The following is a 21950-nucleotide window of genomic DNA, read 5'->3' as shown; positions in this document are numbered from 1 at the left end:
AAAATCCAACCACATTCTGAGTAATACCGGGAGAATGGCCAAGTGTAGCTCCCCCTAGGAGTCCCGTGGGGTCATCACGAACCCCTGACCTCTGGGCAGCCATCCTCATTCAAAAAAAAGCAAGAGTAAATTATATCCACTCCATGGCACCGACTAGGGCAAGAAGGTAGACTGGGCTTACTCCACAAATGCCCAGCTTTTGCAAAGATCTCCTTGAACGAGCCAGTAAAATGAACTTAAATTTCTTATTTTGGGGGCATTCCACTTGACCGAGTTTCATCCGTGTTCCCAGATTGGAGGGAAGAGGACCTGTTGGCCATTGGATCAACCAATTCTGCCATTTTCTTGCAGTTGGGGGATTTCTTTAATATTCACCTTGGTTTTATAATGACACCAGTGAAAATACACTCAAAACGGAGGCAGAAGTTCACTCTCCAATGATGACAGCTCGAGCAGACCTTGTTGGGGTCCTGGGTGAGGTGGCAGCTGGCGCTGGAAGAGACGGGGGTGTGGAGGGGCTACCGTTGACACCAGTGGCCAGAGGGGTTCACGGCTGGCACACTGGAAAGGAGATAGTGCAGTGGGCTCTGCTCAGGGTAGCTTAGCGCCTTTGGCTGGGGATGGGGCTTGACAGGGATGGGGTGGGGAGGTGGCAGTATTGCTTTCCTGAACTTTGCCCTTTGTAGGACGGGCAGGTTCAAGCTATAGGCAAGTTTTAGAGGCCACGATAATCATCATTGTGCATCCTTGGTCCAGATAAGGATGGAAAACCCTTTCTTGTGTTCTCTGACAGCTGGGGAAACTGAGGGAGTGTGTGATCAACGCCCAGGACTGGTCAGTGGGTGAGCACACAAGTTAGAGGATGGAAGGTCTACTGGCGTCCAGCCTGGGCTGCTGCCTGGGGTGTGTCCCAGAGTCACGAGGCAGCTGGGGGCTGGGGGTTATTGTGGGCCCTCTCCTTATGCTCACGATGCCTGGGTTCCTTTTTGCGCCCCTGGGTGGCTTCCTCACGGAGAAGCTGTTGCTTCTGCATTTACACTTTGCCACAAACCAAACTGCAAGGGCAGGGCCGATCTGGCGTCCCACCGCTCCTGGGAAGGGCTGGGGACTTCCAGTGTCTGGGGACATCTTTCCCCTCTGTTGTCTTGACTCATTTATGAAAGAGCAGCTCAAAAGCCTGTCTGTGACTTCTGTGTTTTCTTGAAAATGTGGGGATGTGCCTGGTCCCTCGAACCCAGGCACAGCAGAGATGTCAGAGGTCTGGGGTCTCTCAGATTCCTCTCTGTAAACACTCCCTCCCAGCCCTGGGAAGGAAGCATCCAGGGAAAGGGAGTTAGCAATGAGCCAAGTGGGGATTTGCCAAAATGCCAGTAAATGCTAGACACTCAGAGGGGTGAGGTGGGAGCCCTCAACCTACACAAGCCACCCGCCAATCATTAAATCATGATTCCCTGAGAACTTCCAAGTGCCAGGCATGGGGGAACAGGAGGGAGCAAGACCAGACCCCAGGCCTGCCCTTAGGAAGCCTGAGGTCCAGGGAATGGGATCAGGTCCCCAACACCCATTGCTTTGCTTTCCTTTCCACACGTCCTTCCTCTCTCTTCAACTGAGACACCCAGTCTCTTGCCGAGAAAGGACCACTCAACATTTACTATGACTCTTGAGGTTCATGGTCTTGGAATGCAGGGCTTCTGATGGCCAAGCAATGTATTCAATGCCAAAGCCTCTCAGCAACTCAACGCGAGTCCCCGTCTAGCGGGATGACGTGTGATGCTGCAGAAGCTGGGCTCCCATAGGAAACTCCCCACCCCTGCCCTGGCCTGAGTGCTAAACCAAGGTGGAGTGTGTCTTAAAAGAAGTGAGGAAGGCTGTGGACTGTCATTCTGAAAGCCAACTCCCATTTTTGGCCAATCCAATCATAACTCCAGTGCTGAGCACCAGAAGTACCACTGCTGGGATGTCACCTTTACCTCCTGGCAGCTTCTCACCTGGGCCAGTCTGTCCAGTGCCTCTGTAACACCTTCCAGCATCCAGGTACCCACTAGTCTAACTCTGATAACTCTTGGTGTAAATGTCTCTGGATATTCACAGAGTTGGGGCTGGTTGTGGTTGAATTGCAAAGTCAAAGCCATGGTCATTGGGACATCCTTGGTTCTGAATGTAGGCAATATAAGTAAAGACCAGAAGCAGTAAGGACAAAGTCTGATGCGCCATTGTGCAAAGGGTTGGTTGAGGGTCAGCCCCTCCTTAGGGGATTAGGAGATGGGCCCCACCCTGTCTTCCTGGCAGCCCCATCTGCTGGGTAGGCTGAGTGGCATGGGAAGGGCTGGCCTCATGCCCTCCCCACCCTCTCCGCCCTCTCTTCTCTCCCAAGTCTGGACGCACCACTGACCAGGCCTGGAAACTCTCCCGACTGCCCAGGCTTGGGGCCACCTGCCTGTCCTCTGAGCTCTTACCCTGCTGTTCCCCTCGCCCAGAGGGCACTTCCAGACACCCCTCCCTGCATGAATCTCACCTGTTCATCAAAGTCTAGCTAAGATGCCTCCATCTCCATCAGACTTTCCCAATCACACCTTTGAACTCCTATTGAGCCCTTCAAATGTTTACCTTGTTTTAGGTTTGGTTGTCATGGTGATTCTCCTACTTGACTCATGCGAAGGGATTTCACTGAACTCCCTCACCTCCCCCAGAAGGTCTGGGTCTGAACCTGACCTGGGAAAACACTCAGTAGAAGGGCTACCCCATCCTCTTTCAATTGTCTTGGTCGCAGGACAGCAAAGTGCTGCTGCAGACGACCTGGCTGGGTGCAGAGCGTATGACAAAATACAGTTATGTGTGTTGTCTTAAACTGGGTGGCGAATATGGTGACACAGTGAGAGAAGTAAAAATCCTGCACTTTACAGTGTGAACTGCCCAAATTACCAAGGATAATAATAACAAAACAATATTTCTAAAAGCTACGATTTTTTAAATGCCCCCAATGCACCAGGCGATTTATATACGTGTTATAATTGACTCTTACAATAGCTCTGCAGTGCTCAGCCAATCATCATCACCACCATCAGTATCATCATCATCACCATCACCAATATCATCACCATCAGCATTATCATCACCATCACCGTCACCATCATCATCACCATCACCATTATCATCATCATCACCATTATCATCACCATCACCATTATCATCACCATCACCATTATCATCATCGTCACCATCACCATCACCATTATCATCACAATCACCATTATCATCATCGTCACCATCACCATCACCATCACCATTATCATCACAATCACCATTATCATCATCGTCACCATCACCATTATTATCATCGTCACCATCACCATCATCATCACCATTGTCATCGTCACCATCACCATTATCATCACCATCACCATCATCATCATCATCACCATTATCATCACCATCACCATCACCATCACCATTATCATCACCATCACCATTATCATCACCATCACCATTATCATCATCGTCACCATCACATCACCATCACCATTATCATCATCGTCACCATCACATCACCATCACCATTATCATTGTCACCATCATCATCATTGTCCACTTGGGATGACCAGGGTTGGGGTAAATCGAATGACTTACCTGAGATCCCACAGCTCGTTAGGGTCAGAGCCAGCACCTCCACTTGGGTCCTCCTGCTGTTCAAATCCATGCTTGACCCAAATAGCCTAAAATTGCTTTGTAAAAATAATAATTATTTTATTTATTTTTAAATGGATTCAATGGTTTTCCATTCATTATCTCATTTGAAATAAAAGGAAGATTTCAGAAGTTATTATTACATATATTGTAATACCAGCTGAATCGAGTTCAAACCCTTGGTTTCCACCTGGCTGCTCGTTGGGACCACCTGGAGATCTGGTTAAAACCAGCCTCTGGGGCTTCCCTGGTGGCGCAGTGGTTGCGCGTCCGCCTGCTGATGCAGGGGAACCGGGTTCGCGCCCCGGTCTGGGAGGATCCCGCGTGCTGCGGAGCGGCTGGGCCCGTGAGCCATGGCCGCTGAGCCTGCGCGTCCGGAGCCTGTGCTCGGCAACGGGAGAGGCCGCGACAGAGGGAGGCCCGCATACCACACACACACACAAAAAAACAAACAAAAAAAACCAGCCTCTGATTCCTAGATCCCAGGTGCCTCCTCTTCCAGGCTACTCCTATGGGCAGCCAGATTCAGGGCCTCCGTCAGGCCAGGATGTGATTTGGCCCCAAGGCCAACATAACCAGGCTGACACTTTCTTCTCAGGGGACTGTTGGCCGTGGGCTTCCTGGTCTGTGGGGAATCAGGACCCTTCTAATCTCCCGAGGTTCAGTGGGTGGACCTGCTGTCCCAGAGCCTCCCCCCACCCCCGCCCCTGCCACACAGGCTGGCCTTCCGGGAATTTGCCTGGAGACCTGAATCCAGGGAGGTGTCTCTTCCCTCCCCAGCCGCTTCTCCCTCTTTCTTAAGGATCTGTTTTGGTTTCATATGTTACCAGTCTGTTAATACATCCTTTTACTTCCGCACTTTCATGGGTGGAGGAAGTACATGTGGGGAAGAGGATTCCAGAGCAGGAGTGAGAGACACTGGCTTTGCACCTGGGCCGTAATGCTTAGAGTGCACATGGCCTTGAAAAACCCAATTCTGGATGCTTTCTTTCCTCTTCTGTAAAAGACCCACATGCCTGCCCTGCCTAACTCACAGGGTCACGTAGCTCCAGAGAACCATAAATGTCCTTTGAAAAATATAAGGTCTAATGCAGTGGATGGCGGGATTGAGAGCAATGTAGCCCAATGGGACTGGCGTGGTCTGATGTCATAGATGGGCTGACCTGGTCCCCTGGTTTGCCTGGGGCAGTCATGGTTCATACTAGTGACCCTTCAACTCTCAAAACGAGTAAAAGATACTATTAACTTCAACGTAAGCCCCAAGTCTTAAGATCTTGGGCAAATCCCTGAATTTCTCTAAGTCTTAGTTTTCTACTCTATAAAATGGGAATCATAATACATGCATTTAGATGCATATTTTGAACGTCAAAAGAGATTCCAATTGAGAGCTCTTTATGAACTGGAAAAAATCATACAAGTAGTAGGTGTTATTTTTGTTCAATCCAGGTGGTGTGAAATTTGGAGGCACCATTTCGTGTAAGCTCTGGAATCTGGTTCTTTGGCGAGGGTTATCCTGTCTCTCCTTTAGACTCTTTCCTCCTCTGGCCCAAGAGGCCACTCGCTTTCCCGGTTACCTTGTCTGAAAACTAGAGGGACTGGCGTCTGGATTTCTGAGCTGCCTCCCAGGGTTGACATTCTATGATTTCACAATTCTTAAAATGTTTGGCCCGCTGGTATGGGTTGGTTGTTTTCTTAAGAACAAAGAAAGCCAGACAACCTAAACATGAAATCCAACCCCAGCAGTGAATTGCGTGGACTTTGAAAACAACATTAAGCAGAATGGTTATGTCTAATACTGAGCCTGCCGGCCTTGCCAGGGCCTGATAACTGGAATCAGATGTCTGAACTTGATATACACCTGCAGGTACAGTTACGGATTTTAATCCACCGAGCTCTGCTGTTGAAGCTGCTTGAGGACATTCAGTAACTTTCTTTAAAAGCTTGTGTTATATGACTCTTTGTTTTCCCAAGAAAAATTACTCACGTTGTATTACAACTGACTTCAGCACCTTGGCCTCTGGTCGAGGGATTTTTTTTTTGGTTTGGATTTGTTTTGCTTTTGTAGAGTTTCCATGCAATCTCTGGGGATGTCTCCTGGCATTTAATTAACGTGCCTTATGTGTTTGGGGATTGTCTTTCGTTCCTTCCCTGCATTGGACAATGAGATTACTGGAGGGAGTCTGGCTACAAGATTTACAGATGGAATCTGTGGGTGCAGGCTTCTCAGAACCTGGGCTCCAGGGACGAATAATAGAGATGAGAGAGAGACTCTTTACATCCAGCCCAACCATCCTAGGGCAGAACCCACCCTTGGGTCAGCCCTGAGCCCAGGCTCTGCCTCTCAGGGATGGCAGGTCACCGTGGGTCTCCTGACCAGACCCACACCAGGAGAGGCTGGCTGATGAGCCCAGTGGCTTGAGTATTTTGTCCCCGAGTTGAGTGGCCGCCTTGCTCTTCTCTGACAGACCATAGCTGCAAACCCCTCCTGGTCCTCTCCACTGGGTCAGATGAAGTCACTGCTGTGTCTGCTTTGCAAAATACAGTGGAATAAAGCAAACCGGCAGAGGCCTCTTTCCTCTACATGGTTTTTCTGTGGTGTGGGTGGTATTTTCCTCCATGCTCCATCCCGAGGCCAGTCCTGACCCTCACTCACGGTCAGAGCCCACACCCTCGGGTTCCCTCTGCAGGGTGACTGCTCAGAGCGCCTCTGTTCATTGTTGGTTTGGGGGTCTGTGCCGAAGATATCAACTGTGGTCCCTCAGCCTCTGAAGTTCTAGGCTGCATCAAACCCATTCTGCAGGTCGTGGGAAGTCCAATTTCTCTGAGCTTCTGCTTCAGCTGAGTTGCTTCCCTTCGGGGACCATCTCATCAGCTTCTTCTGCCTTCCCCATTTCTCACTGTGGTGGATGTGCACCCTGGGTGGCCAGACATGGAGTTCCAGATCTTTCCGCTACAAATAACTCAACAAAGCGTTGTGTGATTTGGCCAGTGGCTTGGAGAGCTGGAGCACTTATGCTCCAGCAACACCAATGACTTTGGAAAGAACTATTTCTGTGCCATAAACAGTCCCCCTTTGCTCAGGGCCATTTGCTCAGCTGGAACTCACCTTCTCTTTGTGGTTTTTGACTCCTTCACTATCTCCCTTTCCTTGAAAAAGCCCTTCCTGGCTCTTTCTCCTTCCCAAATTCCTCAGATAACCCCGAGTGCTGCAATTTACCTCCTTCTTTTATACTAACCCATGTCCTTAGGTTCTCAATTTCTAACCCAAGCAGCTGGATCGAGATGTTTGGCTAAACAGAGACAGCTGCTTCCCTAAAAGGTACGCTGGTAACCTAAATTTTTTATTTTTATTATATTTTTCTTTTCCACTATGATTTATTACAGGATATTGAATATAGTTCCCTGTGCTATATGGTTGGACCTTGTTTATCCAGCCTATATATAACAGTTTGCATCTGCCAGCCCCAAACTCCCAATCCATCCCTCCCCCACGCCCCTCCCACAAGTCTGTTCTCTATGTCTGTGAGTCTGTTTTGTAGATAAGTTCATTTGTGTCATATTTTGGATTCCACATATAAGTGATATCATATGGTATTTGTCTTTCTCTTTCTGACTTCCTTTGTTTAGTTTGATAATCTCTAGGTCCATCCATGTTGCTGCAAATGGCATTATTTCATTCTTTTTTATGGCTGAGTAGTATTCCATTGTGTATATATATAGACCACATCTTCTTTGTCCGTTCATCTGTTGATGGGCATTTAGGTTGTTTCCATGTCTTGGCTATTGTAATTCGTGCTGCTATGAATATAGGGGGGCATGCATCTTTTTGAATTAGAGTTTTTTCTGGATATATTCCCAGGAGTGGGATTGCAGGATCCTATGGCAACTCTATTTTTAGTTTTCTGAGGACCCTCCATACTGTTCTCCACAGTGGCTGCACCCATTTGCATCCCCACCAACAGTGCAGGAGGGTTCCTTTTCTCCACGCCCTCTCCAGCATGTGTTATTTGTAGACTTTTTCACGATGGCCATTCTGACCCGTGTGAGGTGGTTTATTCTGGTAAACTTAAGATAACACATTTTTGGAGATGGCTAGGACATGGGTTGGCTGTAGGATGGGAATTTAAAGTCACGCTTATTTGTCTGATCAATATCTATCAAGCATCCACTCTTGGGGGCGGAAGGACTCTCTGTGCTCCAGGAGCTTTCAGGCTCATAAGAGAGACAGTCCTAGTGAGCAGCATTACTTCCTGAAGCAGAGCATCTGCTGTGCCCAGAGTGAGGTGGAGCAGTGCTGTTGAAAGTTCCAGCTGGGGAGTCAGGGGAGACTTTGCTACAGGAGCAAGCCTTCAGCCAGACCTCAAGGATGTTGGCAATGGAGAAATGGAGAGAAGGGAGGGGACAGGACCCCCAGGTGGAGTTCACAGTATCATCCAAGGCTCAGAGGCAGTTCCGTAACAGATTTCAGAGGCTGTGTTGGCAGGGAAAGTGATGGTTAGACTTCCAGTTTCTTGTCCAGCATGTAGGGAGCTTGGGAGTCATCCCTCTCTCCAACACAACAAGAAAAACACTTAACAAACTGAAAATCAACAACCAGATATAGAGAAAACCTGGGAGCAGAAATACATGAGCAGAAACCTCCCTGAAATGAGTGTTGGGTGCTTTTCCCCAGTGCAAGATGTCTGGCTTTCAATAAAAAATTATAAGACACGCTAAAAGACAAAGAGGAGTTTGAAGAGACAGAACAAGCATCAGATCTTGACTCAGATATGGCAGATGATTCCGCTCTGATGGAATCATCAGAGCGGGAATTTAAAACAGCCATGATTAAGATGCTAAGGCCTCCAGTGCACCAAGTTAAAGGAACGGAGCTTAGCCTGGGGCCAGGTTGTGGGGAACCTGAGTGCAGGTGTGTGTACACACACCTCAGGCGGGAAGGGCTGTGCTCACTGTTTCCAGCAGGACACTCCTCTGCTCTGTCCTCACAGGCTGCCTGAGACCGACCACGTATGGACTCTTCTAAACCACTGATTCTCCCTGTTCAGTGACCCCAATGCTCAGGTTGGCAAGGACAGCAACAACATAAAAAGGTCTGCTGGCTTGGCCTTTGGGTGAGGTCGGGATTCAGCTGAAGTCTGGCTTCCTGGAGTTGAGGGCAGGAAAGTGGGCTTGGTGACAGCAGCCTGATGAAAGCAACGGCTTTTTATTGTTTGAGCAGAAAGATGTCAGACCAGGTCATCCTTCCTTCCTTCTTTTTTTCAATCACTCAACGTTTGTCGCCAGGCTGAGAGAACACATCACTTACTCTCTTAGCCCTGATGAGAACTGCCCACCAATAAAGGCAATCTTAGGAAGATGGGGACTAGGGACATAAAGGGGTGTAGTCTGCTGGCCATGGGGAGATTAGGAGGTTCAGCGGGAGGACAGGGTAATGAGTCTTGGGTCCAGAGGATGGCCAGTCCTCTACCCTTGGAGGCGGTGGTGGTTTTGCCTTCCCAGACTCCTACCCCCTCTCCTGATGTCAGACCCACCCCCGACCATGCGGTGGGCGGGGTTGCACCCAGCTGGCCACTTGTCTATGAGGGCAGATTCAGATGCAGTGACACCGCCAGACATAAGGAAGCGAAGCAATCGGCAGCCACTGGGATCTCTCCCCACCATTCTCTCTAATAAATCTGCTACCCCAGCATTTCAGTGGGGAATTTAACTGAGTCCTAACCCCTCCTGTGAGAGCTTTTCAAGTCAAGCCCACAAATACTCTTGTACACCCACAGCAAGGCAGTGCTGCATCCTGACGCTTTAGGCTTTTGCCCCCCCCACCCAAAAAAGCAAAGGCGCTGCCTGGTATCACATCATCTCACTTACACTCAAAAAATTAGATTTCCATTAAAAGCAAATTAGAGTCACAACAAAAACACATCTTTTGTACAGCTGCCAAAAGCAAAGGGGGCCGCTCCTCCCAGCTGGTCACCCACCATGCTGACCCCCTCACTGGCTGAGTTTGGGGAAGTGTGTTTGGTTTTGGGGTTGCACCCATTTGCCACTTACTAGCTGTGTGACCTTGAGCGAGTCACATACATTTTCTGAGCCTCTGGTTCTTATTCTATAATGAGGCCCCCAAATATCCGCTTGCAGGGCCATTATGAAGATGAACGGTAACAGCTGCTGTTTCTGAGGCTCCCCGGGGCCAGCCTCAGGCTGAGCCTTTCACACCTGCTGACCCAGCAAACCCCCACACTGACCCCAGGAGCAGGCTTGGTTATTATCCCTTTTGGACAAAAGTGGAGGCTGAGGCACAAGGTCACGTGGTTCTAAGGGGTGGAGCTGGGGTTTAATCCCAGCAATCCAGCTCTAATGGATACCCTCACCTCTTTGCCATACCCCCTTTTGTAAGGTGAGCGCCCACCAGGTAAGCAGTCCCAGGTATGGAGCTCACTTCGTTCATTTCATTTTCTCAGCGTATATGGAGACTCTGTAGCCCAGGCCCTGACACAAAGGATGGTCTCCAAAGGGTGGTTAATGTCAGCCCTGTGAGGTGTACCCGCTGTGTGAGTCTCAAGAGTGGGGGTCTCATGGGGTTTACAGGTAAAGAGAGTGCAGGAGCCTATCTAGAGAGCAGCTTTCCGTTTCTGTGTCCACAAAACAGGTATAGGAGCTGTTAGTGCCATTTCCATGGTAAGCAAGAACGCCCTTGGGTAAGACAGAATCTTTAAGATTTAATGTTGTTGCTTCATTTCTGTTTGAAAACAGGCTTGGGTCGATCCAGCTCCTGTTTCATAGGACCCGAGAAGAGACTATGGCAAAAACATTGATAGGAACGGAGAGAATAAATGACAAAAAAATCCAGGAGCAAAGCTCCAATCCCATTTCTCATTCAGATGATCCTCCGAGAGAGACATAGAAGGACATTAGCATGTACGATTCAAGAGTGAACGGTTCTGAAATTGACACGACCTCTTTGGTTCAAATGAAATGGACCCCTTGGTACCCAAATCCATCTTTGGCCCTAACCAGGAACCTCCAGGTCTAGACACATGGCCTGTTTTTTAAAGGCTGTTCCAAGGCTCTGTCCTCTATGTGAGTCAAGGTCAAGGCTGACTCCATACGAAGCCCACTCTGTGAAGATGCCCAGTATTAGGTCAGATGAGAGCTTCACCTTGCCTCCCGGGAAAGAAAGGGTTTGAAACAGATGAGTCTGTGCTATCCTTCCTCCCCCTTGGCTTTGAAGTAGGTGTGTGGACTGGCCAATGGTTCAGAAGGCAGACTGTGGGCTACCCGGGGCTGTCCCTGGGGGTTGTACAACCTCTCACGTGTCATTGCACCTCCCCAAACCACAGTGTGCTCATCAGCCAAAAGAGATAGTCACTGTGGATAGTAACATAGCCATACGTCACTGAGTTTTTACTGGAATAAAATAACACTCGTCTTATGATGTTGGTGGATGACTGAGCCTATTTAAATCGCCAGCTCAGCTTCACTTGTTTTCTCCTGAACGTGACCTCATGCTTATGGATGGCCCAGGAGATTGTATTCTCCACAAACCCAACGGGAACCGTAGGGCTGAACCCAGCTGCACTTTCCCTGCCCTCTCTCCTTGCTCCTTGCGGAGGTGCCCTGTCTGGCTTCTGTGGGCGCTGCTCTCCTTTTCTCCTGCTCAGCCTGAGGTCTGAGCCTGTTAATCACAACAATCAGAGGGCTAATTATGAGATTGCTAGCTCTCTTTGCCCAGGTGTAATTGTCCAGCAGGGTGGAAACTGGCGTTTGGCTCTCCTAAGAGTTTAGAATTCCAGAATCAATAGTGGCTCTCATTTCTTTATTAAACACACTAAGCTAGCCCAGGGGCTCTCAGCCTCGGTGCTGCTGACATTCTGGGCCCGGTTGTTCTTTGTCATGGGGGCTGTCCTCTTCATTGTAAGATATTGTGCAATGTGTCTGGCCTCTCGATGTTCTCTGCTCTGGACCAGAACATTTGAACTTTCATGTGGCTTCAAGACATGGGGCCTAGAGGCTTAAGGGCATCGTGACCCATCCAGGACTCAAGTAGATATTTTCATAATCACAAAACACAAGCCAGAGTGCTAAGAACTGTGATCCCCAAAATGACCGAGTCCAGATTACAATGCCGTAAGGTATAATAAGAACCACCCTTCGATTCTTGGTCTGGTCACTTTGGGGAGGGGGAGGTACCGCGATTCCAGTTCACGAGGAAAGATGCCGTAGCTGCCTTTATTCCTTCTCCCCAGGGTGATGATTTTCTATAGAGGACCTGTCAGGTAACAGGACCTCCTGGTTATTTAATGATGTCATGAAACTTCCCCCCAAAAATCTCAAAACCAGAACAGAATCACTGAAACATGAAAAACAAGTGTCTACAGTAGGAAAGGTGGTGGTCGTGATGTCAAAGGCCAGCGAGGAGATTTCTAACCCAGAAATTCGGAGGAGCCAGGGATTGCTCGTTACTGGGAGGATGTACCCTTCAGGCTTGCCCTGCCCCCAATACCTGAGCCGTGATCCAGGTGTGGTCACAGATGGGCTGGGCAGCAGTGCAGGTTCCAGAATTTCTCCCAAGGAGAGGCTTGGGGATATAATCTGGTTGAAGGAAAAGGTTACGTTTGCACATCAAGTTGACAAACTCCTACTTAGATGTCATGTTTCAGATCAATAAAAGGAGCAAGAGGCTTTTGGCCACATTTTTGAAAGATTAAGAAAATCAACTCTAAATCAAATCGTGTTATTTTCATATTCTCATTTTTTTCAAGGGGGCGGCATTGAGGTTGCCGATGGAAAGAAAAGCAGAGCCTGATGTGCACGTCCCCAAGGCCTTCTTGGCCGGACAACTGCAGGTAGCTGGCTACTTCCCTCCTGCAGTCGGGGAAAGGCTTCCCCCAGATGGCCGTCTTTGGGTCTCTCAGCCTGCCCCCCTTTGCAAGGACACGATGTGAAGTAGTGTCCCTTACTTCCTGTATTTTCTGCTTTTTCTCTGACTCTGAGAAAGTAGCCTGGGTTTATATCCAAGTCCTATCATTTGATAGCCGTGGGTGACCTTCAACAAGTCACTTTCCCTCTCTAAGCCTCAGATTCTTCGTCCATAAAATGGGGACCAGGATAATCCCTACCTCGTAGGGCACACTGTGCAGATTAAATAAGGTAACGCTGGGAAAGCAGTTGCCACGGTGCCTGGCATATTTAAAATGTTCTCATTGCACAGTTATTATTAGGAGTAGAAGTTGTAGTCATAGGAATCGGTGTCCATTTATGTGCTCTCATCGGCCCAGTGGCCTGCAGGAGAGGCCAGAGTCTTGGGGAGTCTTTAATTTGCCTAGAGGTACTAATGAATTGCCATCTTTGCTGGGAAAAAAGGACTGTTGAGCTTAGTTGTTCTCTGGGCAAGTTCATAAATAAATGCCCCTTTGAGATTTGGGGCAAACACACTCTTTTAATCATTGAAAAATTCAAATAAATTATTTCCCCCAAAGACCACTGTAATAGTCAGGACAACCTAGGCTTACGCTGCTGCAACAAACAGCCCCGAAAGTTCAGTGGCATAATACGTAAAAGTTTATTTCTTGCTCATTGCAAGCCCATCTTAGGTCAGCAGCAGTGGGGACTCTGCTCTACATTATCCCTCAGGGTCTCTGGCCTCACTCGCTGGAAGTCTGCTGATTGCCATGACAGGGGAAGGAAGAGAGTGGAGAATTGCACAGGGCTTGTCACTGCCCCAGCCTGGAAGTGACACATATCACTTCTATTTGTATTTCATGGGCCAGAACGGGTCGCACAGGCTGGGAAGGGCGGGCTCCCATCTCCCCAGCAAGGTGGGGGGATGGGATGCCAGAGGGCACAGCTGGCCTCCACCACTCCCAGAAACCAGAGGCAGGGCCAGAGGTCCTTTGGCCAGTGAGGTGTGTTGAGAGCAGGAGTCCACAAACATTTTCTAAAGGGCCAGAGGGTAAATATTTTAAGCTTTGTGGCCATCGAGTCTTTGTCCCAACTGCTCATCTTTGGAAAACAGCCATAGACAATGTGTCAACAAATGCACGTGGCTGTGTTCCAATAAAACTTTCTTTACAAAAACAGGTGGGCCATAGTTTACTCAGCCTGGTTTAGGGTAAGATCATCCCTTAGAAAGCCCCAGTTGAGTTTTTAATAAAAACATAACATTCCAAGTGAAGCTTTTCATTTGTCAGAGGGGTAGGGCTCCTACGAGGAGTTAGACAAAGTGAGGGGTGTGTGAATGTGTCAGAAATGACCACAGTCAGGATTTCAGTAACCTGGATGTCAAGATGTCAAGTTTCTACCCCTGACCCACAGATTCTTAAAGGACCTCAGTTATTCCTATGACTTTTTCAAGAGAAGGAAACTCTCTCACTGTTCTGGAACTGTTAGTTTCTTATTTGAAGTGGCAAAACATGACATTTTAAAGCAGAGGAGAAAAGATAGCAGCTGCAGTGTCTTCTTTTTTTTAAAATTTATTTTGTGAAGTATAGTTGATTTACAATGTTGTGTTAATTTCTGCTGTACAATGAAGTGATTCGGTTAAACACATTCTTGTTCATATTCTTTTCCATTATGATTTATCATAGGATATTGAATATAGTTCCCTGTGATACACAGTAGGACCTTGCTGTTGATCCATTCTCTATATAATCCTTTGCATCTGCTAATCCCACACTCCCAGTCCTTCCCTCTCCCATCCCCTCCCCCTTGGCAACCACAAGTCTGTTCTCTATGTCTGTGAGTCTTTTTTTGTTTTATAGATAGGTTCATTTGTGCCATATTTTAGATTCCACATATAAGTGATATCATATGGTATTTGTCTTTCTCTTTCTGACTTACTTCACTTAGTATGTTCATCTCTAGGTCCATCCATGTTGCTGCAAATGGCATTATTTTGTTCTTTTTTATGGCTGAGTAGTATTCCATTTTGTATATACACCATACCTTCTTTATCCATTCATCTTTTGATGGACGTTTAAGTTGTTTCCATTTAGGGTGACTTGGCTATTGTAAATCGTGCTGCTATGAACATAGGGGTGTATGCATGTTTTTGAATTCTAGTTTTGTCCAGATATACACCCAGGAGTGGGATTGCTGGATCCTATGGCAATTCTATTTTTAGCTTCTTGCAGTGCCTTCTTTTTTTGTTTTTTAGTTGTTAAGCAGTTTAAATTTTATTGACCTCCTGGTTTTTTTTTAAAAGTTAAATTTAAGGTCACATCTCTAAGTTTGAGGTCACATCTCTAAGTTTGATGCACTATATACAGATCGTACAGAACATGACTACAAAGAGATACAAATTAGTCCAGAATGAAAAAGATTTACTAGAGTACAGAATCATTTTCATAAATACATATAAAATTCTTGTGAAGATAGAAGAGGACTGACTCTTCAGGTTTTCTGAGACACATTTCAAAGTGATTCAAGGCACAAAATGTGCACTATTGTGAATACATACATGTGCCTCTAATACAGCTCATCACGTGCCTCTAATACAGCCCATCAAAGATTTGGCTTCATGACTTACAAAACTAAATGTACCGAAATGAGATTCTGCTTCTTAGCTGAAAAACCACAGGACCTATAAGCATCATGTAGATAATTATTCCAAAACAGGGAGATACAAATACAAGCACTTTATTTGAAAAAGCAAACACGAAAGGTAGGTGTAAATTCAAAGTGTTTAAATGCTTCCATTTTGAATAATTCAATTAAGAACCTATTCACGTTTGTTCCCAGAAGCTAATGCATCAATCACTAGTCTCCACTAAGGAAAATGAATGCTAAAAATTAACATGGTTTTCAATAATTCAAATTTCACTATTTATATAAAAACTTAGAGAGACCAATAATATCCAATAGCTTCAAAAGATAAGCTAAAGACATTTTGCTGTAATCAATTTGCTGATGTTTGTCCAAGGAAAATACACACAAGGAAATATACACAAGGAAAATACACTCACTCTATAATTTCGGGCCTCTCACTGTCGTGGCCTCTCCCGTTTGCGGAGCACAGGCTCCGGACGTGCAGGCTCAGCGGCCATGGCTCACGGGCCCAGCCGCTCCGTGGCATGTGGGATCTTTGCGGACCGGGGCACGAAGCCGCATCCCCTGCATCGGCAGGCGGACTCGCAACCACTGCGCCACCAGGGAAGCCCTATAGTTTCTTATAAAACAGCAAGTAAGGAGTAGATGTAGGAGATGTAGAAGGGGAAAGAGAATTCAGAAAGTCCTTCTCTTCAGTAACTTTCACTTCAGAATCATCAAAAAGCAACCAGTCCGCCTCACACTCCTTTAAGCTTTGCACTACATATGAAATTTTCTTTTCAAAACCACTCACGTTAATGCCTGTTTGGTCACTGGATTCCTTGTTTCTATCAGATTCACGGGTCCCATTAGTATTGTGAGTCTCAGAGTTTCTATTTTCAGCAAATGCTGTACTTGCAACTTTATCAGGATTAGATGCTTTGTTGTATAACTCATAATCTGCTTTGCTCTTTTGTCCTCCAAGATGTCCAATAGCGTCTACATTTTTTTTGTTCAAAACTTTACTTGGCTGGGTATTTCCACTGACTCTAATCGACACTCCTTCGTCATCATAATTTTTGAACACACCCCTTGCTTCCTCCTCATTCAATGGTCCTGGCTCACCTATTTCACACGTTTGGTGGATCACAAAATTTTCCTCCTCTAGTTTTAAACTGTTAAGGTCAGTGACTTTAACAGAAGCGGTATAATGCCCACTACTAATTGTAATGCCACTATGCATCACAACTACGAATAATCCATAGCTGTCATTGGTTGGCTCTGTGTTCCATTCTTCTAGTGACAGTTTAAGAGGTGTCGGTAAAGGAGTGTTGATCTTGGAAAGTCCACCACCATAACAATCAAACTCCAAGCCACTAGCAGCAAAGCACTTCAAATGAATAGTTATAACTTCAGGCATTTTGTCAAACAAAAGACTTCGTTCAGCTTCAGTATAATGATGGCAATGTTCACAGAAATATTTATCTTCTCCAACAATCCTCTCCACTGAAGCAAACTGTGAAATTGCCCATCTCAGGGTCTTCATTTCTGTTTCTGGCTCTGGAGAAATTTCAGAACTCTCCTCTACTTTGGAAAGCTCACCTTCTTGCACTGGTACACTGATGTCTTGAAAATCTTCTCTTCTTTCTGTTAAACTTTCACATTCTAAGCAATGAGTCCTTAATACCAGCTGACCTTGAAATAATTTCTCCACTAGCTCAAAACCAGTTTGCTCTGCACCTTTGTTTATGGGCTTAACTTCATTTACAGGCATAACATTATTCCCTGGAGATTCAAGTCTACAGCCATTAGTTGTATTATCATTTTCACACGTCCCCAAGTCCTCTTCAAGATCATATTCATTTTCTTTAGATTGTCCTTTGGATTCTTGGTTTGTTGTTTATCTTTCTCATACTTCCCCAAGTCCTCTTCAAGATCATATTCATTTTCTTTAGATTGTCCTCTGGATTCTTGGTTTGTTGTTATTTTACCCAAACTACAGAATTTAGAAATAATGCTGGGTTGCTTAGCTGCAGACTTTAACCAGTTTATTTTAACTCTTGATTTCTTTCGTGAGGGTCTTGCACTCTCATTTTCAGAAATGTACTCGGGGGTTGTTTTAGGAGGAACATCTAATGAATCAACTGTAGCTTTTCTTTTTGATCTGGCTTGTCTCTGGTTTTCTTCCAAAGATTGGTGTTCTTTAAAGACTTTAACTTTTTTCTTCATGTTACCAAATTCAGTGTCACTTTTCCTTTTCCCATTTACTTTTGGCAATTTTTCTTTATAGTCTTCAGAATGCCTCATGTTGTCCATCTCCATGCTGTCATTACCACTCATTTCCTCTTGCTGATCTTCTTCTTCTACCTTAGTAGACAACTCTTCCACATTTTTTACTTCTTTTTTAGGAGTTGGCATGTTTCTTTAATGTTTCCCAACATGCACTGCAATACTCCCTGTGCATCGTGCTGTAGATATCCTTCATACATAGGGGTGAGTTCGCTGAGTGTGTTAGGTAGTCACCTTGGCTGAGTAGCAAGTTCATCAGTATATTTCTCTGGATTTAAGAGAAAACTAGCCTGGAGCTGTTCAACTGAAATGACCAAGGACTGTAAGCTGCATATTAGTCCATAACTTGCCAAAGAATCTTCTTTGCAATTTCCCGTATCTTTTTGACTGGCTTCATCTTTTAGGGCTTCTTTCCTCCTTGAAATAATATTAAACACGTGCTTCACTCCAGATTTAAAACCAGGACAAAAATATAATAGCTGAAGTATACTATTAAGATAACAAGTATTGCCGAGGTTATTCAGTCCCTCAAAGGGTAACAAGGTTTCTCTCTTCTCACAGTTGATAGGTGAGGGCTGCTGCAGGAACAACTTGATCAATTTCAGATCCTCTGCATTCAGAAGGGTTTTCTTCCTTTTCTTGAGAATCTGTGAAATCCAAGGCTCTCTTGCTTTCCTTTTTCTGAAAATGCTTCCAGGAAAGTCTGGGTTTTTGTTTTTTTGTTTGTTTTTTGTTTTTTTGTTTGTTTTTTTGATGGACTACCTCTTGAAAGCCCATTACTTCCACTAGGTATGACAGCAGGCATTTTCTCTTCAAATCCCATGGAGTTGACAAGAATTAATTTATACAGGCACCTGGTAATCACCAGTCATATGTGGTCATGGCCCAGAGCGAGGTCCGCGGCGACAGCGGAGCCCCGGGCGCACCGCCCTGCCCGCCGGGGAGTGGCCGTCTGCTCTCAGGCGCGGGAGCCCGGGCGGCCGCGCGCTCCTGCCTGGCGCCGGCCCCGACTACCTCCCCGAAGCGGCGCGGCTCGCCGGCGCCCGGACCGCTGGGGCCTCGCTCGCGCCACCGCCCACGCGGACTTGGCGCGTTTTCCGCAGTGCCTTCTCAAGCGTAATTTATTTCACCTATGACCTACGCAGCCCTTATTTTCAAATATTTCAAGTGTTCTAAAAATGCCTTTGGAAGTTTCTTAAAGGAGAAGCTTAGCAACTTAGAAATGGCTTCTTCCCCTCCTGTAAAGTTCCCTCTACCCTGAAACCAGAGTAATAGAAGAGATTAACAAGAGGAAAAGGAAGTGTATTAAGATGTCTACCGCCTGTGTACACGGGAGATAGCAAGGAAAACGAGTAAACTCCCCGGGATGGCCCAAGCCACCACCGTCTAAACCGTCTTCAGCTACAAAGAAAGATGCCGTTGGGGAGGAGGCCGGTTGCAGGAGGCGATGGGAAAAGTGTCGTACAAGGGCAGGTTGTTCTGCAGGTTTAAGTCGGGCCTTCTCCAGTTACAAGAGTTTCTTGTAATTTATTTATTATTTATTTAAGTTGATAACTTGTATTAGTATCAGTACTATACATAGCTCCTCCCAATATTTCATGAAGGGATTTATCCATTTATTTATTTAAATTTCCATTGCAGTATTTGATTTACAATATTTACAATATTACAATAGTTGATTTACAATACTGTGTTAGTTTCAGGCGTACAGCAAAGTGAATCAGCCTTCTCTTCCAGGTAAAGAGAGAGGCACCCTTCTAAATGGAGATTTCCTTTATGCATGTAAATTTTCCTTGCACAAGGATAACCTCTACTCTGTTTTCAGAGCTTTTCCTCTATCTGTAGTTTCTCAAAAATAACCGGCTCAAAATAATCCTCTGCCAAAGAGATGCCTTCAGGGGTGGCATCTTCTGCTACCCTCACCCGCTTCTTCCCTAAATACCCAGGGAGCGGCCCAGTGAGCCGAGCCCTGTGCTAGACGAGGGGAACGTGGGACAGTGAGACAGGCGAGGTCCGTGTTTCCACCATTCAGACGATAGACACGTAAGCCCGGCTCGTTAGACGTCAGTGAGGGCAACCAAAAAGCAGGCTGAGCAAGACTGGGGTTGAGCCTTTACGGAGAGTGGCACTCGAGTTTAAGTGGAGGCTACGGGTTGGTTCGGTTTCAGAAAGGCAGCCATTCTGGTCATGTTAAGCAGAACGGGATTTAATGTGGGGAATTAGGTGCTTTCAGAGCCCTTTGAAGGCCCTGGGCCACCCAGATGGCCTGCCAGGAGCTGCACCTACTGCCGCTCTCAGGAAAGTGGGGACCCAGCAGCCGGTGAGGGGAGCCTGGCTCAGGAAGTTGTCGGAGGCTGGATCCAGGGATCGGGAAGCTCCTGGAAGTGCCCCTGGAGGCCCACAAAGCTGGGTCTGGCCACGGCTCCCACAGAGAAGCCTTGGAGGCTGAGCAGGACTCCCCCTCCGCTCTCCGTGTTGCCATCACTGTCCTGCAGGACGGCTCCAGTCCCCCCCTCCGCATCTCCTGCCAGAGCACGGAATCCCAGCCCTGGGGGTTGGGAAAGGCGGTGGCTGGCTTCCCACTGCAGCGCTCCTAGGGCTGTTGTGAGGAAGCATCACACACTGGGCGGCTTGAACAATAGATAGGTGTTGTCTCACCATACCAGGGGCTGGACGTCTGAGACCAGGGGGTCAGCGGGGTTGGGTCCTCCTGAGGGCTGTGAGGGAGGGTGTGTTCCTGGCTCACTGCCCCCCGCCCCCCGCCCAGCTTCCAAGGGTTTGCTGGCATCTCACCTTCTCTGCCTTCATCTTCACATCGTGTTGTCCCCTGTGCTCCTGTCTCTGTGTCCAAACTTCCCTCTGTTAAGGCCGCTTGTCCTACTGGATTAAGACCCGCCTTAATGACCTCACCTTGACTGACTACATCTGCAGGGATATTATGCCCCAGCAAGGTCACATTCTGAGGTTCTCGGGGTCAGGACTTCCACATACGACTTTGGGGGACACGGTTGTACCCACAGCACTCAGCCTCTGTAGGAAGAAGACCTCAAAGTCCGACGGACTGGAGATGGGGAAGGTCTACGCTCTACCGCAGGCCGAGGGGCAGCTGCTGGGGGCAGATTCATCTCAGAGGGAACCACTGGGGCCAAAGGTCTAATGCAGGAGTGAGTGTTATTTGAGGGGCAGAAAGGAAACCTTGGGGCCGCAGGGGTTGAGGTGGGGGGCGGCGTGGAATGGGGTTGGCCGGGTCACGGGGCTTTGAGGCCGCTTGAAGCTGCTGACTTTCACGCTACGTGTGGTGAGAAGCTACTGGGAGTTTCTAAGCAACAGATGACATGACGCATGTGCATTTTGGGGACACACTCTGGCTGCTGCGTGGGGCAGTGGCATACGGGGCCGTGTGGGGAAGTGGAAGGACGGTTTGAGGGGCTGCTGCCATCGTCCTGGGGAGAGACTCTGGCAGCTCGGACCAGGGGGAGCGGTGGCCAGAGAGAGGGGCTGGATTTAGAATAAGTTTCGTTGACAGCTGCCCAGATATGCAGAGCATTCGCTTACAGCCCACAAGGATGTGGGTTAGAGAATGCGGATGTGGCAGGTGGCATCTGCAGGTGTCATAGAGCTTTCTAGTGGGCGTTTGTTTCCTGGGATGACATCCACAGCGCAGGGTTTCTAGTGACCCCGTTTTCTTAACACCAGATCAGTACACTGAGCTGGCCAGGAGAAAGGACAGTTACAGGGTGGTGGCGGTGTGTGGATTTTCTGGAGAGCTGGACCGTAAGTGCTGTCATCCCGGGATGCCAGACCAGAGACGACAGCTGCTGCTTCCTCCCTGCTAGTGCCCCCCTGACGTGCGAGGCCCCGTGTGCTGTGGCTGGGACCCTGGCTTGTTTGGGGGACGTGGATTCCCAATCCCCAAGGACTGTGAATGTGTCACCTTTCACGGCAGAAGAGACTTTGCAGACGTGAATAAGTTAAAGATGTTGAGATGGGGAGACGATTCTGGATTATTTGTCTGGCCCTGATGTGATCACAAGGGTCCTTATAACAGTGAGGCAGCCAGGTAAGAATTAGCAAAAGGTGATGGGGCAATGGAAGCCAAGAGACAGAGCTTGGAGGAACCTCTGGTCTTGCTGCTGACTTTGAAGTAGGAGGGAGGGGCCAGAAGTGCAGTGGCCTTTAGAAGTTGAAGAAGGCAAAGAGGACTCACCCCTAAAGCCTCAAGAAGAAACCAGCTCTTGCCGGCACCTTGGTTTTAGCCCAGTGAAATGAATTTTTGAGTTTCTGACCTCTATAAGTTAATAAATCTGGCTTGTTTTAAGCCACCACATTTGTAGTCGTTCGTTACAGCTGCATTAGGAAACTAATCAAGGTGGAGAGAAGAAAGATCATATAACTAAATCCCACCAAGAAATACCAAAATGAATCTAAGGGATATTTCAGGGGCCCACATGTCT

At 47.4% G+C, this 21950-nt stretch overlaps 1 protein-coding gene across 1 annotated transcript; it reads right to left on the bottom strand.

Annotated features, from left to right (window-relative positions):
- Positions 1-15838: 15838 nt before the first annotated feature.
- Positions 15839-18301, bottom strand: LOC102984090 (ubiquitin carboxyl-terminal hydrolase 1-like). Its single transcript, XM_024120407.1, is given in 5 exon segments — positions 15839-17039; positions 17123-17609; positions 17612-18075; positions 18077-18202; positions 18240-18301. Coding segments are annotated over 5 exon segments (2340 nt in total).
- Positions 18302-21950: the final 3649 nt, after the last annotated feature.

The sequence above is a fragment of the Physeter macrocephalus genome, chromosome 8, assembly GCF_002837175.3.
Source record: "Physeter macrocephalus isolate SW-GA chromosome 8, ASM283717v5, whole genome shotgun sequence".
NCBI classification, from domain to species: Eukaryota; Metazoa; Chordata; class Mammalia; order Artiodactyla; family Physeteridae; genus Physeter; species Physeter macrocephalus.
This window is presented reverse-complemented; position numbering and strand designations above follow the sequence as displayed.